Below are 25,978 nucleotides of genomic sequence, written 5' to 3'. Positions count from 1 at the left end.
GTTGGTGAGGAGGAGGCACCTCTGTCAGCCATGGGAACCCTGTGAGGTCCCCTGGAGGTGACGCTGTTGGTACTGAGTGTTTAGCTAGACAAAGTAGGGCAAGAGCATTCCAGGCCCAGGGACCAACATGAGCAGAGGCCTGGGGGCAAAGGAGCGGGAGGAATGGAGGAGACACGGAGCGGATCACCCTTAACTGCAGGCAGGGGTCAGGAGGGTTCAGGGGAAACTAGAGAGGCAGGCAGAGCCACTATGCTCCAGGAGCCCTGCAGGCTTCTCTCGGGCAAAGATGTGACCAGACTGGCGTTCTGTAATCCCATTGGCAAATGGGTGGAAGACAGGGAGCGACCCCACAGGGAGTTACGTCAGAGAAGCTGGAGTCAGAACAGAAAGGGGTGGCAATGCCAAAGGAGGAGGAACCCAGGGCCACCTGGAGACCCCTACCTTAGGGGTGAATGGACTAAGGTGACCCCAACCTTAGGGTGAATAGACCAAGGTGAGGAGCAGGAGAGAAAACAGAGCCTGCGCTATGTCTGTCGGCACCTGCTGAGAATGAGGTGCTTCCTCCGCCCAGGGCGAAAGGCCTGGCAGTGGCTGGATGGAACGCGTGCGCGAAGCTCAGAGAGAAGCCGGCAGAGGTATTGATTGGGAGCCGTCGATATATATGTGGTAATTGAAGTGATGGGTGTGAATGAGGCTGTGTGGGAAGAGGCAGAACAGGAAACACATTTGGCCAGGAAGAGTGTACTGAAGAGGGAGGCCTTGACTTCAGGGGTGAGTGCCGAAGGGCTCAGAGGAGGGAGCAGGGAACATGGAGAAGCTGAGCAGGGAATGTGGTGAAAAAAGGGGGGTGCAGCAAAGGCATGTGGTGCCAAGACTGAAGGTGAGAATGGAGAAGTGCCATGGGCAGGTTCAGGGGTTAGGCAGCCAGCCTCAGGCAGCTCTGGTGGAGGAATGGATGGCTGCCTGGTGCTGGGGACACATCAGGGTCCCCAGCAGGAGAGGTGGCACCACACGGCTGCCTTCTCTCAAAGAGCTGGGTTGGAGACTGTCCCCATGGAGAGAGAGCAGAGTTGGGGACCTCTGGGAGAGACGGGGGTGGGGGCGAGGAGGGGCCTAGTGGAAGGGGAAAGGAGAAAGCAGCTCAGGAGGAGGGCATCTGAAGAAGGCAGAAGGTAAAACCTCATTTTATCTGACTCTGGGGGCAAAGGCACCTGCTGGAAAGAAGACAGGATCACCGCAGTGGGGGAGACTCAGGAGAAAGAGAGAGAATGGAGTGTCTACAAGGGGAAAAGGCCACAGCAACCTTGCTGGGCTACCTCCTGGGCCTGCCTAAGGTTGAAGGCCAAGAGCCTGCAGGAACCCAAGGTACACAATCTCCACCCACTCCAAGCCCTGAGAAAGCCAAGAGGAGGAGCGCGGACCCCAAAGGCAGGTCCTGCAGGGTTGGGGGCAGATGGTGGCTGTGCAAGGAATCACAGGGATGTGGAGGGTAATGGAGTCCAAGCAGTTGTAGGGCTGGACAAGAAGATGATATCTAAGGGACAGGACAGAGCAGAGCAAACAGGCATCCTGCGAGAAGGGCAACAAGACATCCGGGCTCTAGGCTATGGTGAGGGAAGGCCATACCACAGCCTGGGACCTCCAGGTAAGGTGTTGGGTACAGCCCAGAATAGGAGGCTGGGAAGGAGGTGGTAGGTCAGTGAGAATCAGGTGTGAGATGGGTCGTCGGCCCCCACACCTATAGTGGGTCTGTCGGTGGACAGTGGGTCTCTGAGAGTCTCAGAGGAGTAGGCCTAGGACTTGTGGGCCAACAGAGAAAGGTTGGATGGATGGGGTGGGGGCAGGGGAGCTTCCTGCTCTGTCTTGCAGAAGAACTACCCTTGTAGAGGAACCTCCGCAGGGTTGAGGGGCACCAGGTTGGGTGCTGGTTGTGGTGCTCAGGGGAGAACAGGCTCCATTCAAGGATCCCTTTAGCTGCCTGGGCAGATGCTTCTGGGATAAAGGGCATGGCCTAGCATGTAGAGGTATTCCCTCTGCAGCTTGGCAGCCAAGGGGCCAGGGAACACTGCACTTGACCTGGCATCAAGGAAGGTATCTTGTCCCAGCCACGACAGTTTCCTGTGATGGGAAACCATCCTACCCCTGTCCTCCAGAGAGGGGGAGTGGATGCTCTAGTCCTGTGATCCATTCCCTTGGGTTCACCCTCCACAGGGCTATAGCTGGTGTCCCTGTACCAGTCTTGGGCACCTCAAACTGGGAGCCTAAGTGAGGCCAGCCTGCTTTCTCTGGGGAAGAGCAGCTGACGGGAGCAGTTTGGGAGGGGCAGTGGAGCAGGGGGACACTATAGACCCACACCTACCCGCCGTTCGTCCACCACGATGTAGTTACGGCCATGTTTCTTGGTGAGGTGTGGGGCCAGGACATCAAAGCGACGGCGGAACTCAGAAAACACCATGTGGTCAGGGTAACCTGGGCAAAGCGGCCAGAGTCATTGGGGACAACTCCCCATCTGCTCCTCTTACACCTGCCACCCACAGGTATGATGGACAGTGGGTGGGGAGGAGACTGTGGGGATGGGGGGATATGGGGGACAGACCTGCAGAGGAGAGCTGAGCAGGAGGAGGGTGGGGGACAAGGAGGGTGCTCCATGGTGGGACAGGTGCCTCTTTGTGCATAAGGCAGGGAGGGCAGGCTGTGGGGATTCTGGCTGGTCTCTAAGTGCTGTCTAGCCCCCAGTTCAGTGGCTCTGAAAGAACCCAGAGGGAGTGAGGCCTAGCCCGCATGCGCTATCTCTCAGGAAGCTGTGGCCTTGGGCCTCCAGCTCAGCCTCTGTGGGTCTTGGTTTCCTCCTGCACGGAAGGCGGGGGATCAAGTGGGAAGGTGCATGGAAGATCCAGCTCAGCTCACCTGGTGGGTACTTAGGGAGCTGTCCACAGAAGTAGAGGACTCAGGGCTCCTCTCCCTGGCCCACCTTGACCTAGAGCCCGAGGCCAGGCAACCAATAAGCTTGTGTAGATTATCATTCCCTAAGAGTGACTGGGCCCATTGTCAGAGTGACAGTATGGTTGGGAGCAGGAGGCGACCCAAGTCCCATAGATCTCACTGCTGCCCATGGTGAGGGACTCACAGCACCACTGCTATTTCAAACTGAATTTCAAACCAGAAAGGGGCTCTTAGGTCAGACCCAAGTCCTCTTTGAGACACAGAAACCCAGGCCTGTGAGGCAGAGTGGCTGTCCTGCCCAGGGCTACAAAGGCTGCAGCTAGAAGTGGAATTGAACTCCAGGTCCCGGGGCTCCCGTCGGCCGGCTGGGGCAAGGGGCTGGCTCCCAGATGTGGGGCCTCCTGGCTCTGGGAAAGCCTCCAAGTGGAAGATGAGGCTGATGCATGTGCCTGATAATTGAGACGGGAGGCGGGGGCTGCTGAAAGGCCAAGACAAAGTGAGCTATTGATTGTATCTGAATTGCAATTAAATTGATGGGCCAGGATAGCAGGTCCGGACGCCTGGCATCTTAATTAATCATCAGCGCTATCGATGGTGGCTGGGTGCGGGGGGAGGGGCGGCCACCGGCAGCCTCATCGATCTGCTTGTTTGAGTAAAGCACATTGATTTTGGTTCAGAGTGGTAACAGTCTGGTTTTGAAATAATAAACACCAACTCCATATCCCAACGTAGGGACAGATCGATGGTTTACTTAGAGCAGGACAGGGAACCCGTTTCCTGGCTTAGGCTGACTCTGGGGGATCTGGCTGGGGGTGGGTGGGTGCCTGCTTGCTTCTCAACTGAGGACAAAACCGCAAGTGCCCAGGAACTCAGTCCCAGGGCAAACAAACCCTCACAGGACAGGCCTGCCTGCCTGAGCCGAATCCAACAATGCTATCTATGTGTGAGTTGTGCGACCTCAGGTTAATGCCTTAATGTGTTGGAGCCTTGGTCCCCTCATCAGGGCAGGATAATGGGGGCCTGGCACAGGAGATGATGAGTGTGGAATGAGTTATGGACAGGGAAAGTTTAGAATCAATCGTGCGTAATGACCTTCATGTCCTCCTCCGGGCTCCCTCCCACAGAAGGGTCCACAAGAGATAAGTCTGTGTAACCTTTCTTGGGGAGCTTAAGCACTTGGGAGAAATTTAGCACCTCATGTTCACTGGGCAGGTAGCTCTGGGGTCTGCTGCTGCTTGGGGCAGAGCTGAGGTCAGACGATGTGTGGTGAGGTATTGCGGGGTTGGTTAGAAAGTGGCCACAGCGTGGAAAGCAACAGAGAAAAGGACGGGCTTTGGGCTGGCAGTTGTGGTGGAGGCCGGGGAAAAGACGGGAGCAAGAGGAAGAGGACCAAGCATCACTCCAGCAACCCCACGGTGCCCTCTGGGACAAGCAGCCAGGTTCAGAGAGAAGGCAGCCTCACCTTGGCGGTACATGCGCATGGCGTCTAGGAGACGGGAGCCACGGAGCTGGGCCCGCAGCAGGGGCACGTCAAGCTGCAGGGGCCCAGCCTCACAGGGGTCTCCCGGCGGCAGATCCAGCTCACTGCTGCTGCTGACCCGGCGGGATGAGGCTGACCGGGGCTCCCCGGCCCAGCCCTCAGCCACAGGCAGGAAGCAATGCACAAAATGCATCTTGGACTTCTTGATGGTATCAATGAGGGCGTCCTGCCGAGGGGGAGGGACCTGTCGTCAGTGGGCTGTGCAGGCTGAAGCATCTCCCCTCCTCACAGGACAGCAGGTGTCTCCACCACTGGCCAGGACGCATGAGCCTGGAAACCTCTGCCCCTGCCAGGTCTGGCTGGCTGTTCCCAGGCTGCAGCATGGAGTCAGGGCGGGCATGGATGAGCTGAGTATGTCTGTGCCACCCAGCCCGTGAACTTATTTGCCTGTGCTGCCCTGTGGGGACAACAGGGACCGGTGCTGGTTCACTCACCACCTGCAGCTTGATCTGAATGCACAGGGATTTCTTTTTGATTGCGGCCATGCCTGTGGTGAAGGTCTTGCGCACACTGGTGGCCCGGCGCAGTGCCAGCTGTGAGCCGCCCTCCAGCCCCGCGATGGAACCTGACAGCACGCTGGCGCCGCCCGCCCGGCCCAGGAACAGGCTGCTGATGAGCTTCCTGTCAGGGCAGGGAGGATGTGTAGGGAAGGGAGCAGAGAAAAAGGGCTTTTGCTTTGCTCAGTGTTGTCTGCCAAACTCCCTGAAGTCTCAGTCATCAACCGAATAAACGAATGAATGACGGTTTATGTCACTGAGGGGCCTCAAAGACTGCTGCTGCCTTGCTTGCAGAATGTGGGGCACTAATTAAAGGAAAAACTCCAGGCCCCTCCAGCCACGTCTGTCCCCCATTTCTACTCTATGAGCCACCCATGCACCCCCCAAGGCCTTCTGGCCTTGGGTCTCTCTCTTCCCTCTAGCTGTTTCTCTTGCAGGAGGGGACTTGGAGACAACTTTTCAGGACAGGGAACCCTGAAGGTGGTTGTGAGGGGAGTGGGGCTCTCACTTTTGGGAGTCCTGCAGGAGCCGGGGGGCATTCTGGGTGGCTGGGTTCTGCTTGGTGTAGCCCAGCCAGCCAGCCACATTGTACTCCACCCAGTTTGTGCCACGGCCGTGGCCCAGGAGGAAATGGTGTGGTTTGTTGCTGCGCAGAAGGGGACTTTGGCCTGAGGATGGGAGAAGCAAGATATTGATTGATTGATTGTCAGGGCACAGGATGTCCCCAGTGGCATCCCTCAGACCCTGACAGGACCCCCCCCTCTCCACGCATGCCTCCCACCTTTCTTGTCGCCTTCCTGGGGGCCATAATAGGAGAAGAGGCGCTCCAGGAGGGTGTCTTCCTTGGCCCCTGGCACCAGCGCCTCCTCTTCCAGCAGCCATAGCAGGCCCCTGGCCTCGTCCGTGCGAGCCAGTGAGCGTACCTGCAGAGAAGGCAGGAAATCCCAGCTTATCACATGGAGCCACAGGAAAGCAGCCAGATGAGGTCCCAGGTGCCATCAACATGCCACACACACACACCCACCCTGGCCACTCATTCACTGCTGACACCCTGGAGCAGGGAGGTGGCAGTGAATGGAAAGAGACTTGAGGTGAGAGTGAGACTCACAGCAACACAGGCTTCCTGTGATGACTTAGGCTGCTGACACCCAAATCCACATCTTGGGCCTCTCCATCCTCATGCCATCAGAGGTCACCAGGGGCTCAGATGTGCCCCATACTGCCTGCTCCACCCCGCACCCACCCCCGGCAGAGGCAGTGGCACAGGGCAGATCCTGCTGATACTTGGCAAGCCTACGTCCCCTGTCGGAGAGCCTGAGGCAGTTTCAGCTCCATGTCTGATCCAGCTTCCTTTGGATGTATTTCCTGGGAGGCAGCAGGTGGTGGCTCAAGGGCTTAGGTCCCTGCCATCTATATGTGGGAGACCCAGAGAGAGTCCCAGGCTCCTGGCCCCGAGAATAGTTGCGGGCATTTGAGGAATGAACCAACAGATGGAAGATCTCTCTGTCTTTCTCCCTCTCTGTCCATTTATTTTATTTTAAACAAACAAACAAACAAAAAATTCTAAGGAAAAAAGGGACAAACTCTGCAAGGCCCTGAGCAGGAACGTGGCATCATGGAAGTTCCCAGGGAGTGTCAATGTCTGTGGGACTAACAGGATTCCCTGTGAGGGGGCAGCCCAGGAGGCCCCAGGTCACTGCAGGTAAGACCCTTGCAAGACACGAGCTCAGGGACCAAAAGCATAAGATGGGTAGTTTCACAGGTGGTGGAAGCCAAAATGGGCAGAGTTCAGGCACCTGGAGAATGAGTGTCCTTCCCCAAAGGAACAAATACCACTCGGTAGCCACCAGTGTTGTCCTTGAAGAGCACTGTCCCTGCTCCCAGGTCCTGAGTTTTCAAGAGAAGGCGGACATCTTGGATTCTGGTTTCCAATACTCTGTGCAGGCCAAGCACACCAGGCCTGTGGCTATGCCTGGCCTGAAGGCGCCCATGCTGTGGGACTCCCATGGCGCCTCGGCAGCAAGGATGGAACTGCCCCCATCCCAGTCTTTTTTTCTTTTTAAGATGCTACTTATTTATTTGAAAGGTAGAGTTACAGGGAGTGGGTGAAGATAGATCTTCCATCCACTGGTTCACTCTCCTGATAGCCAGCTAGGGGAGGGGCCCAAGCCAGGAGCTTCCTCCAGGTCTTCCATGTGGGTGTAGTGTCCCAAGGACTTGTGACATCCTTTGCTGATTTTCCCAGGCCATTAACATGGAGATGGATCAGAAATGAAGCAGCTGGGACATGAACTGGTGCCCGTGTGGGATGCCGGTGCCACAGGTTGTTGCTTAACCCACTGCCCCATGCCTGCCCTCTTTTGACTTGGCTTTTATAGTGTAAGTATGCTTTTCTATGACCCCAGCTGCCTGTGTCAGCTCTCCCAGGGGATCAGCATGGTAACCACGGACAGCTGAGGGCAGGACTGAGTGGCAAAGCTGGCAGAGGGGACTCGGCAGGCAGGCTCACGGAGGTCCCTTCTTCAGAGGTGCAGCTGCCTGAACCCAAGGCTCACAAACAAGGGACACCCATATAGAGAGGGAGTGACCAAGCCTCATGCAAACACACCATCCAGCCCACTGCTGCCCGGAGTCCTGTGTACTGACATCCCCTGTCTTGAGGGAGGCCACCATAGGTAATCAGGTGTCAGAGAAAGCAAGCCCAGCCTCTCTGGGGAGACATGCCACTTAGGCACATTAAGCCTTTGTCGCCAGGGGACTCTTGCTGTCCTCAGAGCCCTGCCATTCAGTGTTGGCCAAGCGAGTTTCCATGTGAGGATGAGCAGCAGGGAAGCAGGCATCAAAGCAGAGGAGGAGAGCACCCAGTTCTCCCAGGCAGTGCCTGTATGTTTTCCCCAAGGTGGCCAGGCCCCCAGGGTACCAAGATGCTCAGGACACTCATACCCAGGGTGACAAAGCTGACACCCCAAGTTGAAAGGTATGGGTTTGCATCTATGCCCCTCCCGCCCCAGGCTGCATGACAATTTGGCACATCCCACAGAGTGAGACGCTGCCTCCCTGCCCACCTCCCCTCGCTGTATCCCTGCCCCTCATGGGACTGGGAGGAGGGGATAGCTATGTCCTCAGGACTCAGGCCCTCCTCACTGACAGCAGAACCCCGAGGTCTCAGACAGGTCCAGAACAGGGGTAAGAAAGGAGGCACGCCTTCCTGCTCAGCTGTAACACTGTGGGCAGGGCTTCCGTGGCACTTTCCCAGACAGACAGGAGTGTCACCAGGCCCTGCTGGCCACCGGGCCCTCCCTCATCTCTGATAATGGCTTAGGCAGGGAGAGGCCCTCTTAGGGGCAGGGTGGCAGGAATGAGAGATAAGGGGAGCTGGGTCCATTGACGTGCCTACCAGGGACTGATGGGAGGCCTGGTCCACAACAGCCACCGCGTCATCCGTGGTCGGCTCCGGGTCATCAAACGCCACCTCGATGTTCTCCTAGGGAGAGAGACAGGCAGATCAGTGCTGAGCATGGGTCTAGGGCAGGGGTGCACCCAGTGAGCAGGCCCGAGGAGCCTGGCAAGGTGCTCTAGCACCTCAAATACACGCTGCATGCTGCCTTCAGGCAGCTTGTCTCAGATCCAGTGCCCACCCTATGGTCTTGTCACTTGCATCAGACGGTTGGTAGTGCAACCAGCCTATGCCCAGTGTCACAGTTACTGGAGAACATGTAACAACAGTGGGCTGGCTCCTCTCCAATGCCCTCGCTGGGCAGGCAGCATTCCTAGCTCCTCCTCCTGCTGGGGACACCCTCTGATGGAAGGGAAGAGAGGGAGGGAGGGAGCGGTGAACACAGGCTGTGGCACACATCAGGCAGCAGCTGCGTACTGGCCATACAGAGCCCAGGGGTGCCTTGAGAGAGGGGACTCCAAATGCATGCCCAGCTTCCCTGAGAGTAAACATCCCATAAAGGTCAGAGGCCAGGCCCAAGGCGGGGGGGATGGGGACGTGCACCCAGAGATCACGGGCTGGGGTAGAAGAGGGCTCAGGGGAGTGGGCAGTGAGCAGCAGTGAGATGGGGGGGGGCTCCCTGCGGGGTCTGGGACAAGGGCTACCTCTTTATATCTCTCCAGCTCCTGAACGAAGGTGCGCTCGTGGAAGAGCCCATGTAGCCGGTCCTGGGCGTAGTTGTGACACAGTTCCTCAAAGCAGGCCCCCCGGGCTGAGCCCCCCTGCTCGGGGTTCTGGAATCCTGGTGTGTCCACGATCATCACAGAGCACAGCGAGTGCTGGCTGGACTTGAGGGCCCTTTGTGGAGACAGCTGGGGTCACAGCTGGCCAGTGGTCACCACCACCCAGGCAACCCTAAAACACCCCGAGCCAAATCCCCAGCCCGTGCGGGCGCCTGACCACGAGGACAAGTGAGTCCGATGCTGCATGCAGGATGCAGCTGGCCGGACCCCTCCTCTGCTGGGGCCCTGTCTGGCACACACCTGTTCACCAGGGAGACGAGGAGGGTGAAGAGCTCGCTGTAGAGGCCGGACGCCATGCCCTCCAAGCACTCCAGTGCACTCAGCTTGGAGCCTGTGGGGGAAGGGGACTGGTTCTAGCACCCTGTGCCCTGGAATGCTCCCCTTCCTACCCAGGGTCCTAAGTTGGGCTCTGCCCTCTCCCATGGGCAGAAGCAACTCCCATTATCTCCTGCAGTTTCCCAACCTCCAAGGGATGGTAGTGAGCCCAAGGGGAGCAGGGAGCCTGCCAATCATGTCTACCCGCAAGGGGTTCAGGGTACCAGTGCCATCTCCCAGGCTGCTCTCCTCTGGGCCCTGGCGGAAGGAGGTGGAGCGCTGCAGGCTGCTGCCCTTGTGCTGGTGCTTGAAGATGGCTGAGGACAGCTCCTCCAGGCCGCAGCCCAGCAGGTATGCGGCCTTCTGGGCCCACTCGTGGCGGGCAAACTGTTTGCGTCCGGCTGTGGGTTGGGGGGAAAAAAGGATCTGGCATCCTGGGTCTTTCTCCTTAGGGACCCTGATGGCCACCAAGCCCTTGTGCTCCCTCATTCCCACAGGACCGGGCATCGGGCATCTCCTGGAGGGAAAAATCAGCCCTGGGGACTTGGAGCTGACAGGGACAGCCAGCCACCATCAGCGAGCATTTCCTGGATCCCTAGGCAGAGTGGGAGAGGAAAGCAGTAATTCCACATGCTGCCACCGGAGGGCACTCAGCTGCAAGAATCCCTTCTCCAGGGCGTTCAACTAGGGAGGGGAAGGACAAAGTCAGGCTGAGGCAGCACAAACACCCAGATGCGGCTGCCTGGGGTGTGGAGGTATCATTCCAGCACCTCCCTTCCCTTTCTGGGACATGTGAGAACCCCCCCTCTTATTCTCCTCTTACTGCTAGGGCAGACCACAAACACCCACGTAGGCCCAACAGTGGGGAGGCAAAAAAGCCACAGGGCATAGGGTGCAGCCCACACAGAGCTATGTGAAGCAGCCAACCAGTATCTAATCACAGGAATTAGGGAAAGCTAACAAGAAACAATGGTTTACCTTCAGTGGCTTCTGTAAGGCAAAGGACCAGCATGCAGCATGCAAAGGAAAACAGTGTGTTAGCAAACGGACCTAACGGGTCACGGCCCAGGGGAGGACAGGAGGAGGCTGGGGCTTGTGAGGATTAGCGGGCAGGAAAACGAGGCCACATTCAGACCTGGGGATGCATAGAAAGATACGCACCCAGAGACACAGACACACACACAACCATACACGCGAGTGTGCACATTAACCACTCAGACCCCTCAATGTTCCCATACACACAAACACCTAACCCCACACAGACACACTCACACAGGGACAGGCATAAGGTTTCAAAGGGCTGGATATTACTGCAGTGACACATGCAGAGGGCACAAAGACACCGTAATATTCATTCTCTGTCTCTGTCTCTGTCTCTCTCTGGAAAACACAGGAAGCTCTGAGGCCGTGACCATGCTCAGCAGCAGGGCCCATGTCCACCTGTGCTCAGAGCTGAGGAGGGTGAGGGGACACCCCGGTTGTCATCTCCTCAGAGTCCATCCAAGGCTCTCCCTCAGGACTTGGTCATACGCCACCTGCCTGCCTCCCCTACAACCTGGGGATTCTTTTGGAAGGTTGCTTGCTAGGAATGCCACCCGCTGGCATCCTAACCTCCACGCACCACCACCAGGATTCCCACTCAGCAGCCCAGCCCCTTTGCAGCCCAAAGAGAGAAAACCAAAGCCCAGGGCGCCATGGAGGGCCAGCACTCCTTTCCCTAAACAGGAGAAAGGGGTGGAGAAGTGCTCAAACCACCGCAGGCTAGTGCAAGCTGCATGGGTACAGCAGGACAGGGTGGGGGAGTGGGGAGACCACAGGATTCTTCCAAGGTCCTGCCATTCAAAGTGCGAGCCAAGCCCCAGCAGCATTCATTTATTTCATGGTGCCTGCTGCCCCCTAGTGGTCTTCAACCCGGAATGCAAGAGGACAAGCAGCAATGGATCCCAGTGAACAGGAAAGATGACTCTGGGACAAACAGGCCTCAGAAAATCCCAGGAGACAGGCACCTCCACCTCAGCTAGGCGCCATGGAGGGTACCCCGACCGGCTCCAGGACCCGGGTGCAAAGCATGTAGGAGAAGCAGCAGCTACTGCCAGGCCCTTGAAAGAAGCCTCATGGACCACAGGCTCCCCTTGCACCTTCAGACCTGAGCTTCTCCCCAGATCAGTTCCCTCTGCTAGGACAGAAAAAGCCTCCAGCACCCGATCCGAAGAGAGCCAAAGCAAGCACCAAGACAGGGTCAGGCAGTCCCTATAGCCCCGGCAGGCTACGGTCAGTTACCCGTGTGCTCCTCGAGTTCCTCTGTCAGGAAGGGAATGAGAAGTCAGGACACTGCAGGGGTGCCTCGAGGAAGCCCACTTCCCTCCTCTCACCTTGGTGGTCCCCACCCTCTCTGCTCCTCCCAGGGCAACCGGTCCCTGCCAGCTAAGGCCACTATGGGCAGAGTCGTTTCCTCCAACCCAGGAAACCCCGAGGCTGTGGCAGGTGGGATCAGATGGGAACACAAGTAGAAGAGGGGCGTCTGGCTGCCAGGCTGCCAGGTAGCTGACCTTTGGTGGCGCCAGCAGCTCCCAGGTGGTAGATGGCAGCCAGGATGAGCCAGCAGGCCTTCTGTTCGTCAGCCGAGATGCCCAGTACCTTCATGGCTGTCTGCAGCTTACTGAACTGCTGTGCTGCCTTTTGCTTCTCCTCTGGCTGCAGAGACAGTTGGAGACATGGGCTCCACACTTCACAAGGGCTATCTCTCCCAGTAGACCTCCCCTCGTGCTGCAGGACCCTGGGGAAGGCCTGGCTTGGGTGCAGCCATCCACAGCCTACCACAGAACAACAGAGGTGTCTTTTGTGCCCAAGGCCTGGGACCAGGCCTGTCTCCCCAGTTGTCTCACCTTGGCCAGGGGTACAATTCCAAACACGTTGTTCTCTGCCAGGTGGTTCAGGTGGAGCTCTGTCCTAGGGGTATAAACGAAGCGTCAGCACAGGCTGGCACGTAGGCCAGCTGTTCTCCAGGCTGGAAATGGGAGGTTCAACTTCTGGACCCTGAACACCTCTGGCTCATCTCGTCTGATTGTCAGGCCAGCTGCTGTCACCTTTGCTAACTGACCTGGCTGCCCAGTCAGAGTGCCAGCCTCCTTAGGAGAGGTTTCCACCATTGAATTTATCTGGACAATAAGATGCTGGACTCTATGCTTGCAATGAAAGAATCTTAACTGATCTTTAACTGTAATACTGCAACAAGGTAGAGGAATCCACCATCGGGGGAGGGTATGGGGCGGACTTGGGGGAATCCCAGAGCCTATGAGACAGTGTCACATAATGCAATGTAATCAATAAAAAATAATATAACAAAAAAAAAAAAAAGGAGAGGTTTCCAGAGATGCCCTGGGGAGAGCAGAGCCCTGGTTAGAGCAGGGCACCTGCCTGAAGTGGGGGCAGTTGCTGCAACAGCAGGAGACGCAACACCTGGGGCTGCTCAGCCTTGATCAGCTTTTATCATTTCCAGGGTACACAAATGTTGGGTCCAAAGAGGACAGTATGGTGGGGGCAGCCCACAGCGGGCAGGAAGGATAGACGAAACCCTGGGCTTTGGGCCCTGATGTGGAACTGCAGAGGCTGTGTGAATGTGGGCAAGTCGGGGAGCAGCCACATCCCTTGAGGGCTCTCCTCTGACACCCAGCTCCTTGGAACACAATGATCCCACTGGTGCCTTGGGAGCGCCCGGGAGTCCCTGTGCTCCTCGTACACAGCAGCGAGGCCCCGGAACCTGGAGCCAGGAAGCTCTGGGGCAGGGGCTCCAAATCCTTTGCTTCATCATCCCCAGGGCAGAGCTCAGACGCACAGCAAACAAGCAGTCCAAGACACGATTGTGTGGTCAGGTTCCTCAGTGTTTCCTCTGCCCTAGCTTACCTGAGCGTGCTGTCCGCACAGGCCAGCAGGTAGTAGAAGACATTGAACGTGGCCTCGCTGGCAGGGCGTCGGGCCACACGTAGCTTCTCCAGAAGCATCGTCTGTGGCACAGGAAGAAGAGTGAGAGAGGATGGTGGTGGCACTGAGGGCTGGGAGCCAGCAGCTGACCCTGTTCCCAGGGTGAGCCCAGTCACCCACCCAATACCAAACAGGGCAAAGAGCCAGAGCTAGGTGGAAAACGAGAGCCCAGCTCATGAAGGAGTCCCTGGAAGACCTGCCCAGTGCCCAGAGGACAACCTTCCTGGGAGATAGGAGCCTGTGAGTGCAGGACTCTATCCTAGGCCTGACTTCACAGACAAGCTAATCCTCTGCTGGGTATCAGCCCCCAAGAGACATGGGTCTTTATGAGCATGGGTCTCAGAAAGTGGGTACTGCCGGGGCCCCAGCAGCGGGCCCCAAGCCAGGCCAGGGTCCCTCCAGGAGGTGTGGAGCACAGAGTGGTGAAGGCTTAGCTTGGAAGCCTGGTGCTGGGGACAGAACAGCAGGAAAGAGCCTGTCTCCCAGGGGAGGGCAGCCTGAAGCCTGGGTGGCATCCCCTCACCTGGATGGAGGCCGAGGCCACCTGGCCAGCTTGGTCAAAATCCAGGGAGAGGATCTGGGAGAAGCGCGTGGCATTGCTGTTCATGACAGAGGGGCTGTTCCCGAAGGCTTCCAGGAGTGTAAACAGAGCCTGCCACTTCTCCACTGCAGGACACAGGCTGGGGGTCAGTGCAGCCCAGGGATGGAAAGCTGGGAGCAACTCAGACCAGGTCTGCCCGGAGACAGGTGGCCGGGGGACGGAGGGGCCAGGCAGAGAAGGAGCTGGTGCCCAGGAGCGTCCCGCCTCCCCACTCCCTTCTCACCCATATGCAGTCTTCTCAGTTGTCCCTGCCTTACCAGAAAACACCTTGTTCCCGCTGCCCGCAATGGTGGCCAGGTACTGCACCAGGTGCTGGCAGTTGGTGGTCTTGCCACTGCCACTGCTGCCCAGCAGGATGATGGACTGATCCTGTCGGCTCATCAGCATTGTCCTGTATGCAGTCTGGGCCACGGCATAGATGTGGGGTGCCATGTCCTCTCGCCGACACCCCTTGAACATGTGCATCACCTTTGTGCAGGGGAGGGAGATGGAACAGGGAGGCTCTCAAGCAGTCCCTCTAGGACCACCCTGCAAACATAGGCACTCGCCCACTCCTGGGCTCCATCAAAAGTGGGGAGGCCCTTCCATCCCCTCTCTCCAGAAGTGACCTTCTGTCTAGGGTCAAACACAAAAGTAGTCAGGAGCCCAGTGGAACCCAAGGAGGGTGGGTAGATGGGGTCTGCAGGAGTGGGGACCCTACCTTCTCGGAGTACACAGCGGGGGCCCCGCGGGGGCTGAGGACCAGCAGGCTGGGCCCGGCATAGGTATGCTGCAGGCTGGCACCATAGCGCTGCCGCAGGGTGTGCAGCACGCTGGACTCATTGAGGTACACCAATGAGGCCAGGTCCTCCAGCCGGTCGCAGGAGGGAGCATTCGCCTGTGTGACAGGAACAGCGGGTGGGTGATAGCGGCGCAGAACCTCATCTCCACTGCCAGGGGCAGCAGAGCCCAGTCCAGCCCACCTCCAGCACCCTCCAGCAGCCTCCTGCGAACCTTCTCTATGTCATCTTCGTCCACGTCCAGGACTGTTCCGTCATGGTCTAGCTTCACGCGCACCTTCCCCTCGGGCAGGCTGAGTTCCTCCGATTTGAGCTGAGTGGCTGCAGAGCAGGGACCCACAGCTGGGTGCAGGCCTCCTCTTGGCCACACCGTAAGTCTCTTCCTGCTCATCTCCCCCCATCCCCCAGCCCTGACCTGACCCAGAAGGCCACAGTCACAGAGACTGGAATCCCAGGAAGTAGACATTGGCCCGGAGACTCACCCAGGGAGAAGCCGTCCTTATGGGCCAGCCACACCTTCTCTGTCTCACACCAGGCCTCCTCAGCTGCAATCTGCTCTTCCGTCTTTGCCTGTCGGTGGAGGGACACACACACAGACACACACACACAGACACACAGAGTGAGACCCTGCTGCGGAAGATGGGACAATCAAGGTAGCAGCAGAGAGGGGAAGGCAAAAGGGACAGCTCTGTGGCACGCACAGAATGTGGGGACATTAGAGGTGTCGGGGAAGCCAGGAGGCAATGGTGGTTCTTGAGGAGCCCTATGGACCAGGACCCCGAAACAGGGAACAGGAGCCCAGAAGGGAGAAGGCCCCAAAAGGCTCTGCTTCCACCACCTTCCTCCCTGTCAAGCCCAGTCCAGATCCCAAGCGCCAGTGACTGGGTCTGCCCCCTTATTACAAATAATAGGACCCGGTCAGCAAAGTGAAGAAAGGGCCATTCCTTAGACACCAGGGGCAGGTGACTCCCTGGTAACACAGAACAACAGGCCGGCCCTGAGCACTGGCCTCAACCCTGGCTTTCACCTGCCCGGGAGCATACATGGGGCTCCCAAATCCTCCTCCCCTGGCCAGGAGGTGACCGTCACACAGAACTAGTAGACATGGCAATGCAACACAAGGGCATGAGGCAGCACAGCCAAGATGGGGGCAGGATGGCACTGTTGTCTCACGCAGAGAGGGACCTGATGCTGCATGGATGGGCTTGGAAGGTGGCCCCTGACTAGAGACGAGCATTCACAGGCACTGGCAGGCCGGGGGGCTGACAGGGTACCCCTGTAAGTGGGACACCTGAGCTGGAGAGAGACACAGCTCATGTGGGGTGCACAGCAGGAGGTGGTCTGCCATGCACAGCCCATCAGCCCCTTTTGTTGGTGTGTGGACAGAAGAGCAGAAAGTAACCAACGGCTCAACTGGTGGCCAGGAGCAGTCCCCCATACTCTTGGAGGGTCTCAGCTAGGAGGTACATTCAGACCCCAAGAATCCCTCATCCCAGATATCCTCTCCTTGGTCAAGGTCAAGGCCTAGACACTGTTTTGTGATGGTGACCCGAGGGATGGGGTAAGAAAACACAACAGGAAGGGTGTTCGCTGTCCCATTTCTTGGAGTTGGAGGAAACTGAGGTCATGGTCCCAATCCCAGGTTGGACCCTGACCTGTTGGGCTGGGGCTGCCCTGCCCACATGGGGGTTTAGCTACACCAGCACCTGGGGACCCTCCCGCCACCACAGGCCAGGAAATCAGTGTGCAACTGCACGGTCACTAGGGGGCTGTCAACATTCTGTTCGTTAGATGGGAGCATTTTCTAGTCAGATACGAAGCTTCATTTTAAAGTTGTAACCACACTTCCCTTTTTTGAAGGCGCGTATAACCTTTGGATCAGGTACAACCTGATGCATAATAATGACATACCAGGACCAGGACCCACAACTGACAATGAACATGGTTTTCTCACATTGGCCAGGAGGTGGAGACAGAGACTAAAACATCTTTAAGCCTGGGCTGGGGAGGAGGCAGGGATCCAGGTTACTGGGTTTTCCCAAAAGAAGAAACAACCAGAACCCTCCTGGGCTCCAGTAGCTGAGAATCAGGTACACAGGGGCCACTGGAGCAGTGACGCTTAGATATGGCCTCCCCAGGGGGTCCCTGAAGAGGAAGGAGGCCTTACTCTCCAGCATGAGGCCCGGGCGCAGATGCCAGCCCAGGTACAGCCCGGGGGTGCTGGGTGGTCACTGGAAGAAGCAGAGGGCTCCGGGGTGGGGCAGGAGCACCCTACCTGGCTGTGGGCAGGAGGGGCAGCCTCAGAGTCCAGCTAACAGCAGCAAAAAGACAGAGAGAGAAAGAGAGAAGGAAGAGGGGTGAAGACAAGCAGACCACCATGTTCCCTTCAGCCAAACAGCCCTCTCCGCCGAGGAGCCAGCGCTCTCCGTGGCCAGGGTGCTTGGTGCCAGGACTAGCAGCTGGCCTGGGCAGCAGGGCTGCATCACATCAAGGAGAGGCCCTTGTGCGCATCTGACCTCATGCAAGATGCGGTCCTGAAGGCATTCGCTCCAGCCAGGGCAGGAGTCTGCCCTATGCGTCGAGCCAGGTTCTCCTGAGCAGGCCATTCTGTCTATGCTCAACCAGGCTTCTCTTCTATCTGCCTATCAAGCTTACCACACCCGCAGCCTGGTCCCTCGGGAACCCTCTGCCTTAGCACCAGGGCACTTACCAGTTTAGCTCCCTCCCAGTCACCAAACATCAGCATGGAGCTGTCCCCGGCCACCAAGCAGATGCCCAATGGTGCCACTCTGTGTCACGGCAGCCTTTCAGATATCACCCCCACACCTCTTACACCCCAAGGGCACCATCAGCCCAAGTGCAGGACCCCTTCCTCAAACCTCCACCTCACCCTGTATGAGGAGGATATCCTGACCCCACAGTCTTCAGGGATATCACCCATCTGGGCCCAATCTGGAGCCACCTGCCACCTGCCACCTGCCCAAGGCCTTTGCCAGGCAGAAGGGGATCCAGATGTCAGAAATGGACAAGGAGTTAACAGGTCCCACCTGGGCCTTGAGAGCCTGGGCATCGAACTTGGACATCATCAGCTTCCTGCCTTGCCACCCAGGAGGCACGGGCACTAAGACATGGCTTGGAGGTATGAGGACAAGGCCAGACAAGGAGGCTGAAGAGAGGCCATCCCCTGTGCATTGAACTGGGGGCTTCCTGAGGGATGACCCTCTGCCGACACAGCCCAAGTGGGGGCCCATGGATCACTGCAAACCTCCCTCCCACTGCTGGCCACTCCTATACACACACAGCCCGATCACCAGCCTCCAGACAGAAGGCCAGGGACCACACACACACAAACGACAGAGGTGGCATTACAGAAGCTGTGAAGATCCTCTCAAGCCGCTGGTGTGCCTCCTCGGCAGGGGTCAGCAGGACCTCTGGGGCAGCTTCCGCCTAAAGGTCAAACCGTTATCAGCCCCAGCCCAGGGGACAGTGGACGCTCAGCACACTGAGATAGCAGCCCAGGAGGATACAGCGGCCCAATGCGGGAGTAGAGCAGTGCTGAGGAGCCAAGCCAGGCGGCACCAGGGGTTTCTAAACCAGCAGACAGGGAGAAGGGATGGACACCTGGGAGTCCTGACTGCCTTGAGGGGCCCGTGATCCCACTTAACCTTTCTTGTCCCCGCCTTGGACTCAGGTGACCAGTAGCTAGGTTCCAGCTCGAGGCATGACTCATTCCCCAATTGCAGCAAGAGAAAGAGGGACAAGGAGACAGAGGGGGCTGGTGGCCAGCCAGAGGACAAACTGGCAACATTCCCACTACCTCTAGCATCTCCAGGGGGAAAAGGTGCCCCGGGCAACTGCCAGGGGACTATTTCCCTCGTGCCCTCTGAGCCAGAAGGACTGAGGGGAGCCGCACATGGCTTCCAAGTGCTGTAGTGCCTAAGGGAACCATGCCCAAGACTGATTCCACAAGCTGGGGAACTCAGGAGCTGACTGCTGGACAGCTGGGCTTGCAGCATTAGGCAAGGGGATTCTCATCTTCGCAGGGACTCTTCACACCCAGTACTACCCCCAGGTACAACTTTACAGTCTCCAGAGTGGCCCCCAAACAGAGGATTTTTGTGAACTATTTGGGTGACAAAAGCTATTTTTCTTCTGTTCTCATGCAGGTTTTGTTTAAAAGACGTGCAAATGTTTGTTCCGAGAGCTGCTATGTACCCAGTGGGACTATCCAGTACAACGGTCACTCCCTTCCAAGGACTTCCGAGAAGAGCAAGAAGGCAGACCCTGCTGGAGACGCAGACCCAGGCCATGCAATGGGAGCCAACATTGTCATTCTGCCCCGGCCCAGACCTGCTTAAGCCCTGACCCTCAGCTTGGGACCCCGGGCCTCCAGCTGGCACTGTGTGGCCAGAGACCAAATCCCTGAAGCTCAGTGTATCATCGCAACCCAGTAGCATGCTGGTTAGCAGTGCCCAGGCCACCATGGGGCCTGATGAGGATAGCCATGCAGCCTGGGGCCACTGCCACCTGCCCTTGGGCCAGCCTCTTAAGTCAGGCGGGATCTGCTCGGGTGTGGTGAAGCAGGTGTGAGGTTAGTGACACACTCGAGTACCTCCTGCCGGACACCAGGGGTCGGTGACTTGGACTTCGGCTCTTCGGGGAGGCTGGACTTGGGGTCAGCCAAGTCTGCTGGTGGGGCAGGGGAGCCTGGCTTGGCTGGGGAGGCCGGTGGCTCCTGGCTGGAAGGCTTCTCACCCTTCCCAGGAGATGGCTTGCTGCGGGGTTTTTGTTCCTTGCCTTTGCCCCGAGACATCAGGCTCCGCAGGCCCACTGACAGCTCATCCTTGGCCGCCTCCTTCTTGGCTTCAGACTTGGGCGGGACAGGGGGAGGAGGTGGAGGAGGAGGTGGTGGCGGCTTGGGACCAGGGGTTGTCTTCTCCCCTTTCTTGCCTCGAGCCGGGTGCTCAGGGGACTTGAGCCCCCTGCCTGGAGGCTCCTTGGCACTACCGGGCTCCTCACCTGGCAGCACCTTGCTCACCACCTTCCTCACTGCATTTGCCACCCGTTTCCGGGACAGGCCCTGGGCCTCCTCGCCTGGGCCCTCTGCCGAGGCAGCCCCCAGGCCGTTCATGGCAGGGGTGGGCATGGGACTCGTAGTTTTCTGGGGAGTTGTGGAGGGTACCGGGCTGATGGGGGGCTGAGGACTCTTAGATGGGCCTCCGCCGTCCTTGAAGCTGCCCTCGGGCTGTGGTCACAAAGACATGGGGAGACGTTAGCACCAGCCCCTGCACCCCTGCCCACCAGACACAGGAGAAGTAGGGAGGGAGATGGGGCCTCTTCTATCACCTGCCAGACAACACACAGCTTTGAGTCTACCCCCAGGAAGCCTCTTCCCGATTCCAGAGAATATATTTGAGTTTATCATTGGGTACAGGCGCCACCTGCTGTTTATCCCCAGGCTTAGCATGGGACTGTGAAATGGGAATGTGAGACACCATCCAGGGCCCCTGAGGCACCCCAGTCACTGGCTGGCACTGCGTTATGGTGGCAAGAAACTGCCTTCTCCTTTGCAGCCCAAACACAACCCGGGTCACAAAGAAAAGACAATATCAGGCCCAGGCCTGACTTGAACTGACTGCCTGTCTGTCTGCATGGGCCTCGCTCTTCCTGTCATCGCTTGGTTCTGGCAATCAGTCCCAGAGCCTGCCCATTCTGAAGACAGCAGTGGTCAGGGAGCTCCTCCTATCCCCGAGACACGCTCCAGCTCCTTGGACCTTTGGCCACGGTTCACCTTCACCCGCACTCCCAGCAGCTGCAGAGAGCAGGGCTGGCCACCGCGAAGCGCCCACTGCACCTGCCTTTCTCCAGCCAGGCTCTTTGCAGCATTCCTCCATTCCTCCCGCAAGCCTCTGCAGTGTTTAGAGCCCTCCAAGCTCCCAGGGTGTCCAGACACAATGGGCAGGAGAGGAGGTAGCTGCACCCCACATATGGTTACTCCCTGGAGGGATCAGAGCTCTATTCTGTCCTGAGTGGGGCTCCTGGCTCGACTGGGCTCTTCCTATGTGGGCCTGCAGTTGGAGCCAGTCCACTTGCTGCCAAACCTTCCCTCACACGCTGGCCAGGGACCGTCCCCAGGGACAGCCACTGGGAAGACCAGGCTGGCAAACGGCAGGGCAGGGTTTTTTGCAAAGCCAACCCCACGTTGCCCGAGGGACATTAGGTCAGCCTGGTGTGTAGGTTGTGACTGGCCAGGCAGCGACCTGCCACTCACAGAGTGATCACTCCTCACCATGATCTTGGTCCAGGCGCACCTGGGCATTGGGCTGCGTGGAGGTTGATGTTCATGCCTGCAGGGACTGTGGGGAGCTGCTCACAGAGTGCCACATGTGACTGCCACACAGAGAGCCTGCCCCAATCTCAGGGTGGAGCTGAGGCCTGGCCCTCAGTCCAGACATAGTGTTTAGGGTGGCTCTGCTGGAGGGGGTAGGAGGGAGGGCGGGCTTCAGAGTGCCTCTTCCTCCACCCCTTAGGCCAAGCGCTCTCACAGGCATGCCAGGGCACTATGGAGCCAACTGCTGGCCCTCCCTGCTGAATCCCCTCCCTTTCCTCCTTCCATGCCCCCATCCGAGGATGACGGCAGTGCCAATAACTAGCAGCACTTGCCCTGCACCTACTATGTGCAGACACTCCTTCAAGAGCTTTGTACATCATTCCTATATAGCTCAAACACCCAGTCCCACTTGTCTCAGACTCTTCCTCTGCTATTGCGGGCTGACCCGGCAGGGCTCTCCACACACCAGGAGGAGGTTGTGGTGCCTGACCAATGAAACCATCTAAGAAGTGGTGGCTGGTGCCGGGGTAGCTGGGACAGGGACCCTCTGGGCACAGAGGAATGAATCTGTTTTGTGACCTGGTCATGTTCCTGGGCATACCCACCCCCTTGTAGTAACTACACACTTCCAGACCCATCTATCCATCCAGGAATTAGACCTCCTCCTTTGTCTCAAAAGTCCATCTTTATTCAAGGTCTATCTCGGAGGGCAGTGCGCAGCTGCAGCCTGCTCGGGGTCACCCGTGCCCAGCAGCTGACAGGGCTTTGGAAGAGAGAGTGGCAGCTGCAGTGAGAGCCCTTGGAGCCCTGGGCTCAGGGCGTCCAACAGCTGTCATTCGACCTCCAAAGAGCTCGGGACGCCACAATAACTAAGGCGGGTGACTGCAGGGGGTTCGCAGGAGGTTAGGGGAGATCCCCACAGCACCTTCAACATCCCAGGCTGGGCCTGACACCATGCACTTTCTGCCCTTTCTAGTCAAACCACAGCAGGACTGGCAAGGATGGGGCAAGCCCAGCCCACCTGGGTACACACACACACAGAGGGTCTCGGCGCAGCACTTACAGCCCCTTCCTCCTTGCCAGGGGGGGCAGGCTTTGGCAGAGTCTTGTCCTCCTCTTTAACCTGGTTGGGGGGAGATAGATGAGGCAGTCACTGGCGGGTCAGAGCTGACAGACAGCACTCAAGTGACATGGCCTTACTGTCCCCAACAGCAAAAGCCACCTCTCCCCACCCCTGCCCTGTGGGCTTCAGCATGAGGGGTCCTAGGCAACAGTGGCCCCACCATGGGACCAGACCATCCACAGCGACTGCAAGAATGAAGAGCCTCTGTGGGGAGTGACAACCCCTACACTCTCCGTTGGTCCCAGTGACCTGCCCCCTTCGCCCACTGGGGTTGTTTCAGGAGGTCCACGCATGAGTGACATGGTGGCTTTGAGTACACAGTCACAAGAAGGACCCAGTGAGTTCAATAATGCTGAACTACAAGGCATTCAAAGCTCCGACTAGTAGGAGGGTACTTGAAAAAGCCCATGGAAAATGAAAGGGAGAGACATTTCAGGGAAAAACAAAAAACATTCACTTGAGGGGTTCTTAAGTGGGTCATTAAAAACAAGCATCATGGGGTCCAGCGAGGTAGCCTAGCACTTAAAGTCCTCGTCTTTAATTGGCCAGGATGCCATATGGGTGCCGGTTCTAATCCCGGTAGCCCCGCTTCGCACCCAGCTCCCTGATTGTAGCATGGGAAAGCAGTCAGGGACGACCCAAAGCCTTGGGAACCTGTGCCCATGTGGGAGACCTGGAAGAGGATCTGGGCTCCCAGCTTCGGATTGGTATAGCTTTGGCCATTGTGGCCACTTGGGGAGTGAATCATCGGATGGAAGATCTTCCTCTCTGTCTTTCTCCTCTCTGTATATCTGACTTTGTAATAAAAATAAAACAAATCTTAAAAAAAACATGCATCATGAAAAAATCATGCAAGGAGTTTCAATTTTCTCTTTCATTCTCTGTAAACGTTTTGAAATCCCCTGTGGTGGTGTGAACAAAGGTTGCTGATCCAGTGGCTGAGGGAGAGTGACTGAGGCCGGCATGGGTGCCCGCAGAAATGGGCGAAGAGGGTATGGGTGGCCCCCTCATGCTGGCACTGGCCAGGCCTTGTGCCTGGGGCCTGAGGGGATTTCCCTTGGCTCTTAATCCCTGCCAGACAGCTGAGCTTGGGCTGCAGGCAGGACACGGGGCATCGGGCACCGGCAGGCAGTCAGGAGGTCAGATATTCTCCCAGCCTCAGACCCGCAAAACTGCCAACCCTGCAGCCGAGGGAGGGAACCCCCAGGCTGGGGACAGGGTGCGGCAGGAGAGAAGCTGTGGTCCCAGGAACTGGCTGTCCAAGGCCAGAGAGAGGGGCAGAGTTGGGAAGAACAACAGACCCCTAACATGCCAGGTAAAGGGACGGACGATGTGGAAGCTCTGAGGGGCCTTCAGTTCCGACTGGCACGGAGGGCCTGGAGCTCGAGTTCCAAAGAGTCCTCTCTTCTCCTCACCAGCAAATCTGCTGCCAAGGCCCTGCCAGTCCTGTGGCAGTCTTTGGGGGTTTCATTTCTGTTCTTTCCCAGAGGTGGGCACGTGGAGGACAAGGCCTGTCACCAACCCCACCGGATCCTCTGCAGGCTTTTCTTTCCTGGCATGAGGGAGGAGTCCTAGAAGAACTCTTAAATTCCTAATGGATTGGAAACATCCAGAATCATTGACATTATCCACCTGGGGGTAGGAGAGTCTCTATTTTGGACCAGTGTCCCGTGGGAAATTTGAGCTCCAATTAGCTACCTTGGGGCACTGATCAACGGAAGAGGAAAAATGGCAAATATCCCCCAGAGAGGACTGGAGCAGAGAAGGGGGAAGGCGAGGTGCTGGTGCAAAGGGAACTGAGAGCAGCAGAGTGGGGGGCTGCACCTGCTGTCCCCTCCCCTCAGTCCTGCCCGCGGGTAGGCACACCATGCATTAGAGGTTAGAGGAAGAACGAGAAGCTCGCAAGCCACACACACACACTCATTACTGGATGCAGTGCTGCTAGCTCAGGCTCGGGAATGGCCCAGAATCCAAGTCCAATCCGCGTCCTTCAGGAGCTCCAAATGGGACCCCAAAGGGCCAGCCCCACGCAGGCAAGGCACTGGGGCAAACACAGCTGCCCCCAAAGTGTCTGGGACGCCACACCCAGCTCTGAGCTCAGCTCTGGATTTAGCCTCGGGTTGACTCATGGGTCCCTCCCTGTCCACAGGGTTCTGGCGGTGGTAGGTCATAGCCCAGCCAGGGACTGTACGCGAGCACAGAGGCACGCCCAGGGCTGCTGCAGCCTGGATCATCCTCTGCACCCAAGCGGCTGGCTCGCTCTTGGCTGACCCTGTCTTGGTCCCTTTTCCCGCTGCACACCTCACCTCCACAATCTTCTAGAGGTCTCAGAACCAAGTGGTGCCCAGCAGCCCCTACACAGCAGCCCACAACCCCGGGAGTACATCAGAGCAGCATACCGAGGGTGCAGGGTTAGCACAGAGGGGCACCAGAGGGACAAAAGGCGGCTCAGGTTACCCGAAGTGGGGAGGAGCGTGACTCAGCACTGGAGCCCATCAGGACAAAGGGGTGAGTTCACCAGCACCTAGTCATTCTCCAGCACCACACACATGCCCAAAAGCCTGTTTCTAGCTGCAAGCACACCATGCCAGATGCAGGGAAGACACAAAGATTCTGAAATCCAACTTTCCTTTTGCTCCCAGAAGGCGAACCTTGATGAAAAGGCCATGATGCCCAAGGTAGCCTGCACCCTGGGCCGGAGGAGACAAAGAGGGGCAGGGTTTCTCAGGGACTTGGTGTCTTCCTAAGGGCCGGGACCTCCCAGGGACAGACACTGTAGGAGAGAAGGAGAAAGGAGGGAGAAGGAATGGGAGAAGCAAGGTTACCAAACTCAAAAGGTCACATACAGGGTAGGGAAGTGATGGGGAAGGGGGCCACAGCACACAGAACTTCCTACCCTTGGAGGCTGTGTGTCCTTGAATAAGCCTATTTCCCTCTCTGGGTCTCTGTGGAGGTCGAGGGGCTGAACCAGTGCGGAAGATGGCTAACGTCCCTCCTAGGTCCAGTACTCAGGGAGGCTGGGAGAGACATTCCTGATCTTCAGACCACAAACCACATACCACAAAGGTTGAGGGACTGTGACCCTGGATGGGCCTAAGGCAGCTGTTATGCTGACCTGGCCACTCTGCTTTCTACCTGCAGGCCACAGTCATGTGCCTGTGACTGGGAGGCACAAAGGAGCCCCTCACGCAAGCTGGAACCCAGGGTTGCCCTCTTGAAAACCAGCCGTCAGAGTTCAACTCTGTTCATGAAATGGTCTCAGCTGTAAAACCAGTTCAGTTCAGTGGGCTTTAAGAACTGGTCCACTCGGGCCCAGCGGCGTGGTCTAGTGGCCAAAGTCCTCGCTTTGAATGCGCCGGGATCCCATATGGCGCCGGTTCTAATCCCGGCAGCCCCATTTCCCATCCAGCTCCCTGCTTGTGGCCTGGGAAAGCAGTCAAGGACGGCCCAAAGCCTTGGGACCCTGCACCTGCGCGGGAGACCCGGAAGAGGTTCCTGGTTCCCGGCTTCGGACCGGTGCAGCACCGGCCATTGTGGTCACTTAGGGAGTGAATTATCGGACGAAAGATCTTCCTCTCTGTCTCTCCTCCTCTCTGTATATCTGACTTTGAACTAAAAATAAAACAAAT

At 57.7% G+C, this 25,978-nt stretch overlaps 1 protein-coding gene across 1 annotated transcript in view; it reads right to left on the bottom strand.

The window, feature by feature from the left end:
* MYO18A (myosin XVIIIA) overlaps window positions 1–25,978 on the bottom strand; it is a 95,919-nt gene that overhangs the window by 26,304 nt on the left and 43,637 nt on the right. The window contains exons 3-21 of the mRNA XM_041001754.1: window positions 22,290–22,349; window positions 15,378–15,465; window positions 15,110–15,216; window positions 14,817–14,993; window positions 14,374–14,584; window positions 14,039–14,181; window positions 13,438–13,538; window positions 12,420–12,483; window positions 12,084–12,228; window positions 10,513–10,524; window positions 9,759–9,935; window positions 9,460–9,550; window positions 9,082–9,274; window positions 8,378–8,464; window positions 5,762–5,903; window positions 5,489–5,648; window positions 4,918–5,104; window positions 4,406–4,649; window positions 2,360–2,469 (exon numbers count right to left, since the gene is read on the bottom strand). Of these exons, the coding sequence (XP_040857688.1) occupies window positions 2,360–2,469; window positions 4,406–4,649; window positions 4,918–5,104; window positions 5,489–5,648; window positions 5,762–5,903; window positions 8,378–8,464; window positions 9,082–9,274; window positions 9,460–9,550; window positions 9,759–9,935; window positions 10,513–10,524; window positions 12,084–12,228; window positions 12,420–12,483; window positions 13,438–13,538; window positions 14,039–14,181; window positions 14,374–14,584; window positions 14,817–14,993; window positions 15,110–15,216; window positions 15,378–15,465; window positions 22,290–22,349 (2,499 nt within the window). The remainder of the gene's footprint in view (window positions 1–2,359; window positions 2,470–4,405; window positions 4,650–4,917; window positions 5,105–5,488; window positions 5,649–5,761; window positions 5,904–8,377; window positions 8,465–9,081; window positions 9,275–9,459; window positions 9,551–9,758; window positions 9,936–10,512; window positions 10,525–12,083; window positions 12,229–12,419; window positions 12,484–13,437; window positions 13,539–14,038; window positions 14,182–14,373; window positions 14,585–14,816; window positions 14,994–15,109; window positions 15,217–15,377; window positions 15,466–22,289; window positions 22,350–25,978) is intronic.

The sequence above is a fragment of the Ochotona curzoniae genome, unplaced genomic scaffold (genome assembly GCF_017591425.1).
Source record: "Ochotona curzoniae isolate NIBS_2020 unplaced genomic scaffold, NIBS_Ocur_1.0 scaffold_2453, whole genome shotgun sequence".
Taxonomy (NCBI): domain Eukaryota; kingdom Metazoa; phylum Chordata; class Mammalia; order Lagomorpha; family Ochotonidae; genus Ochotona; species Ochotona curzoniae.
Note: the sequence above shows the minus strand (reverse complement) of the source record. Positions and strands in the feature narration are given on the sequence as shown.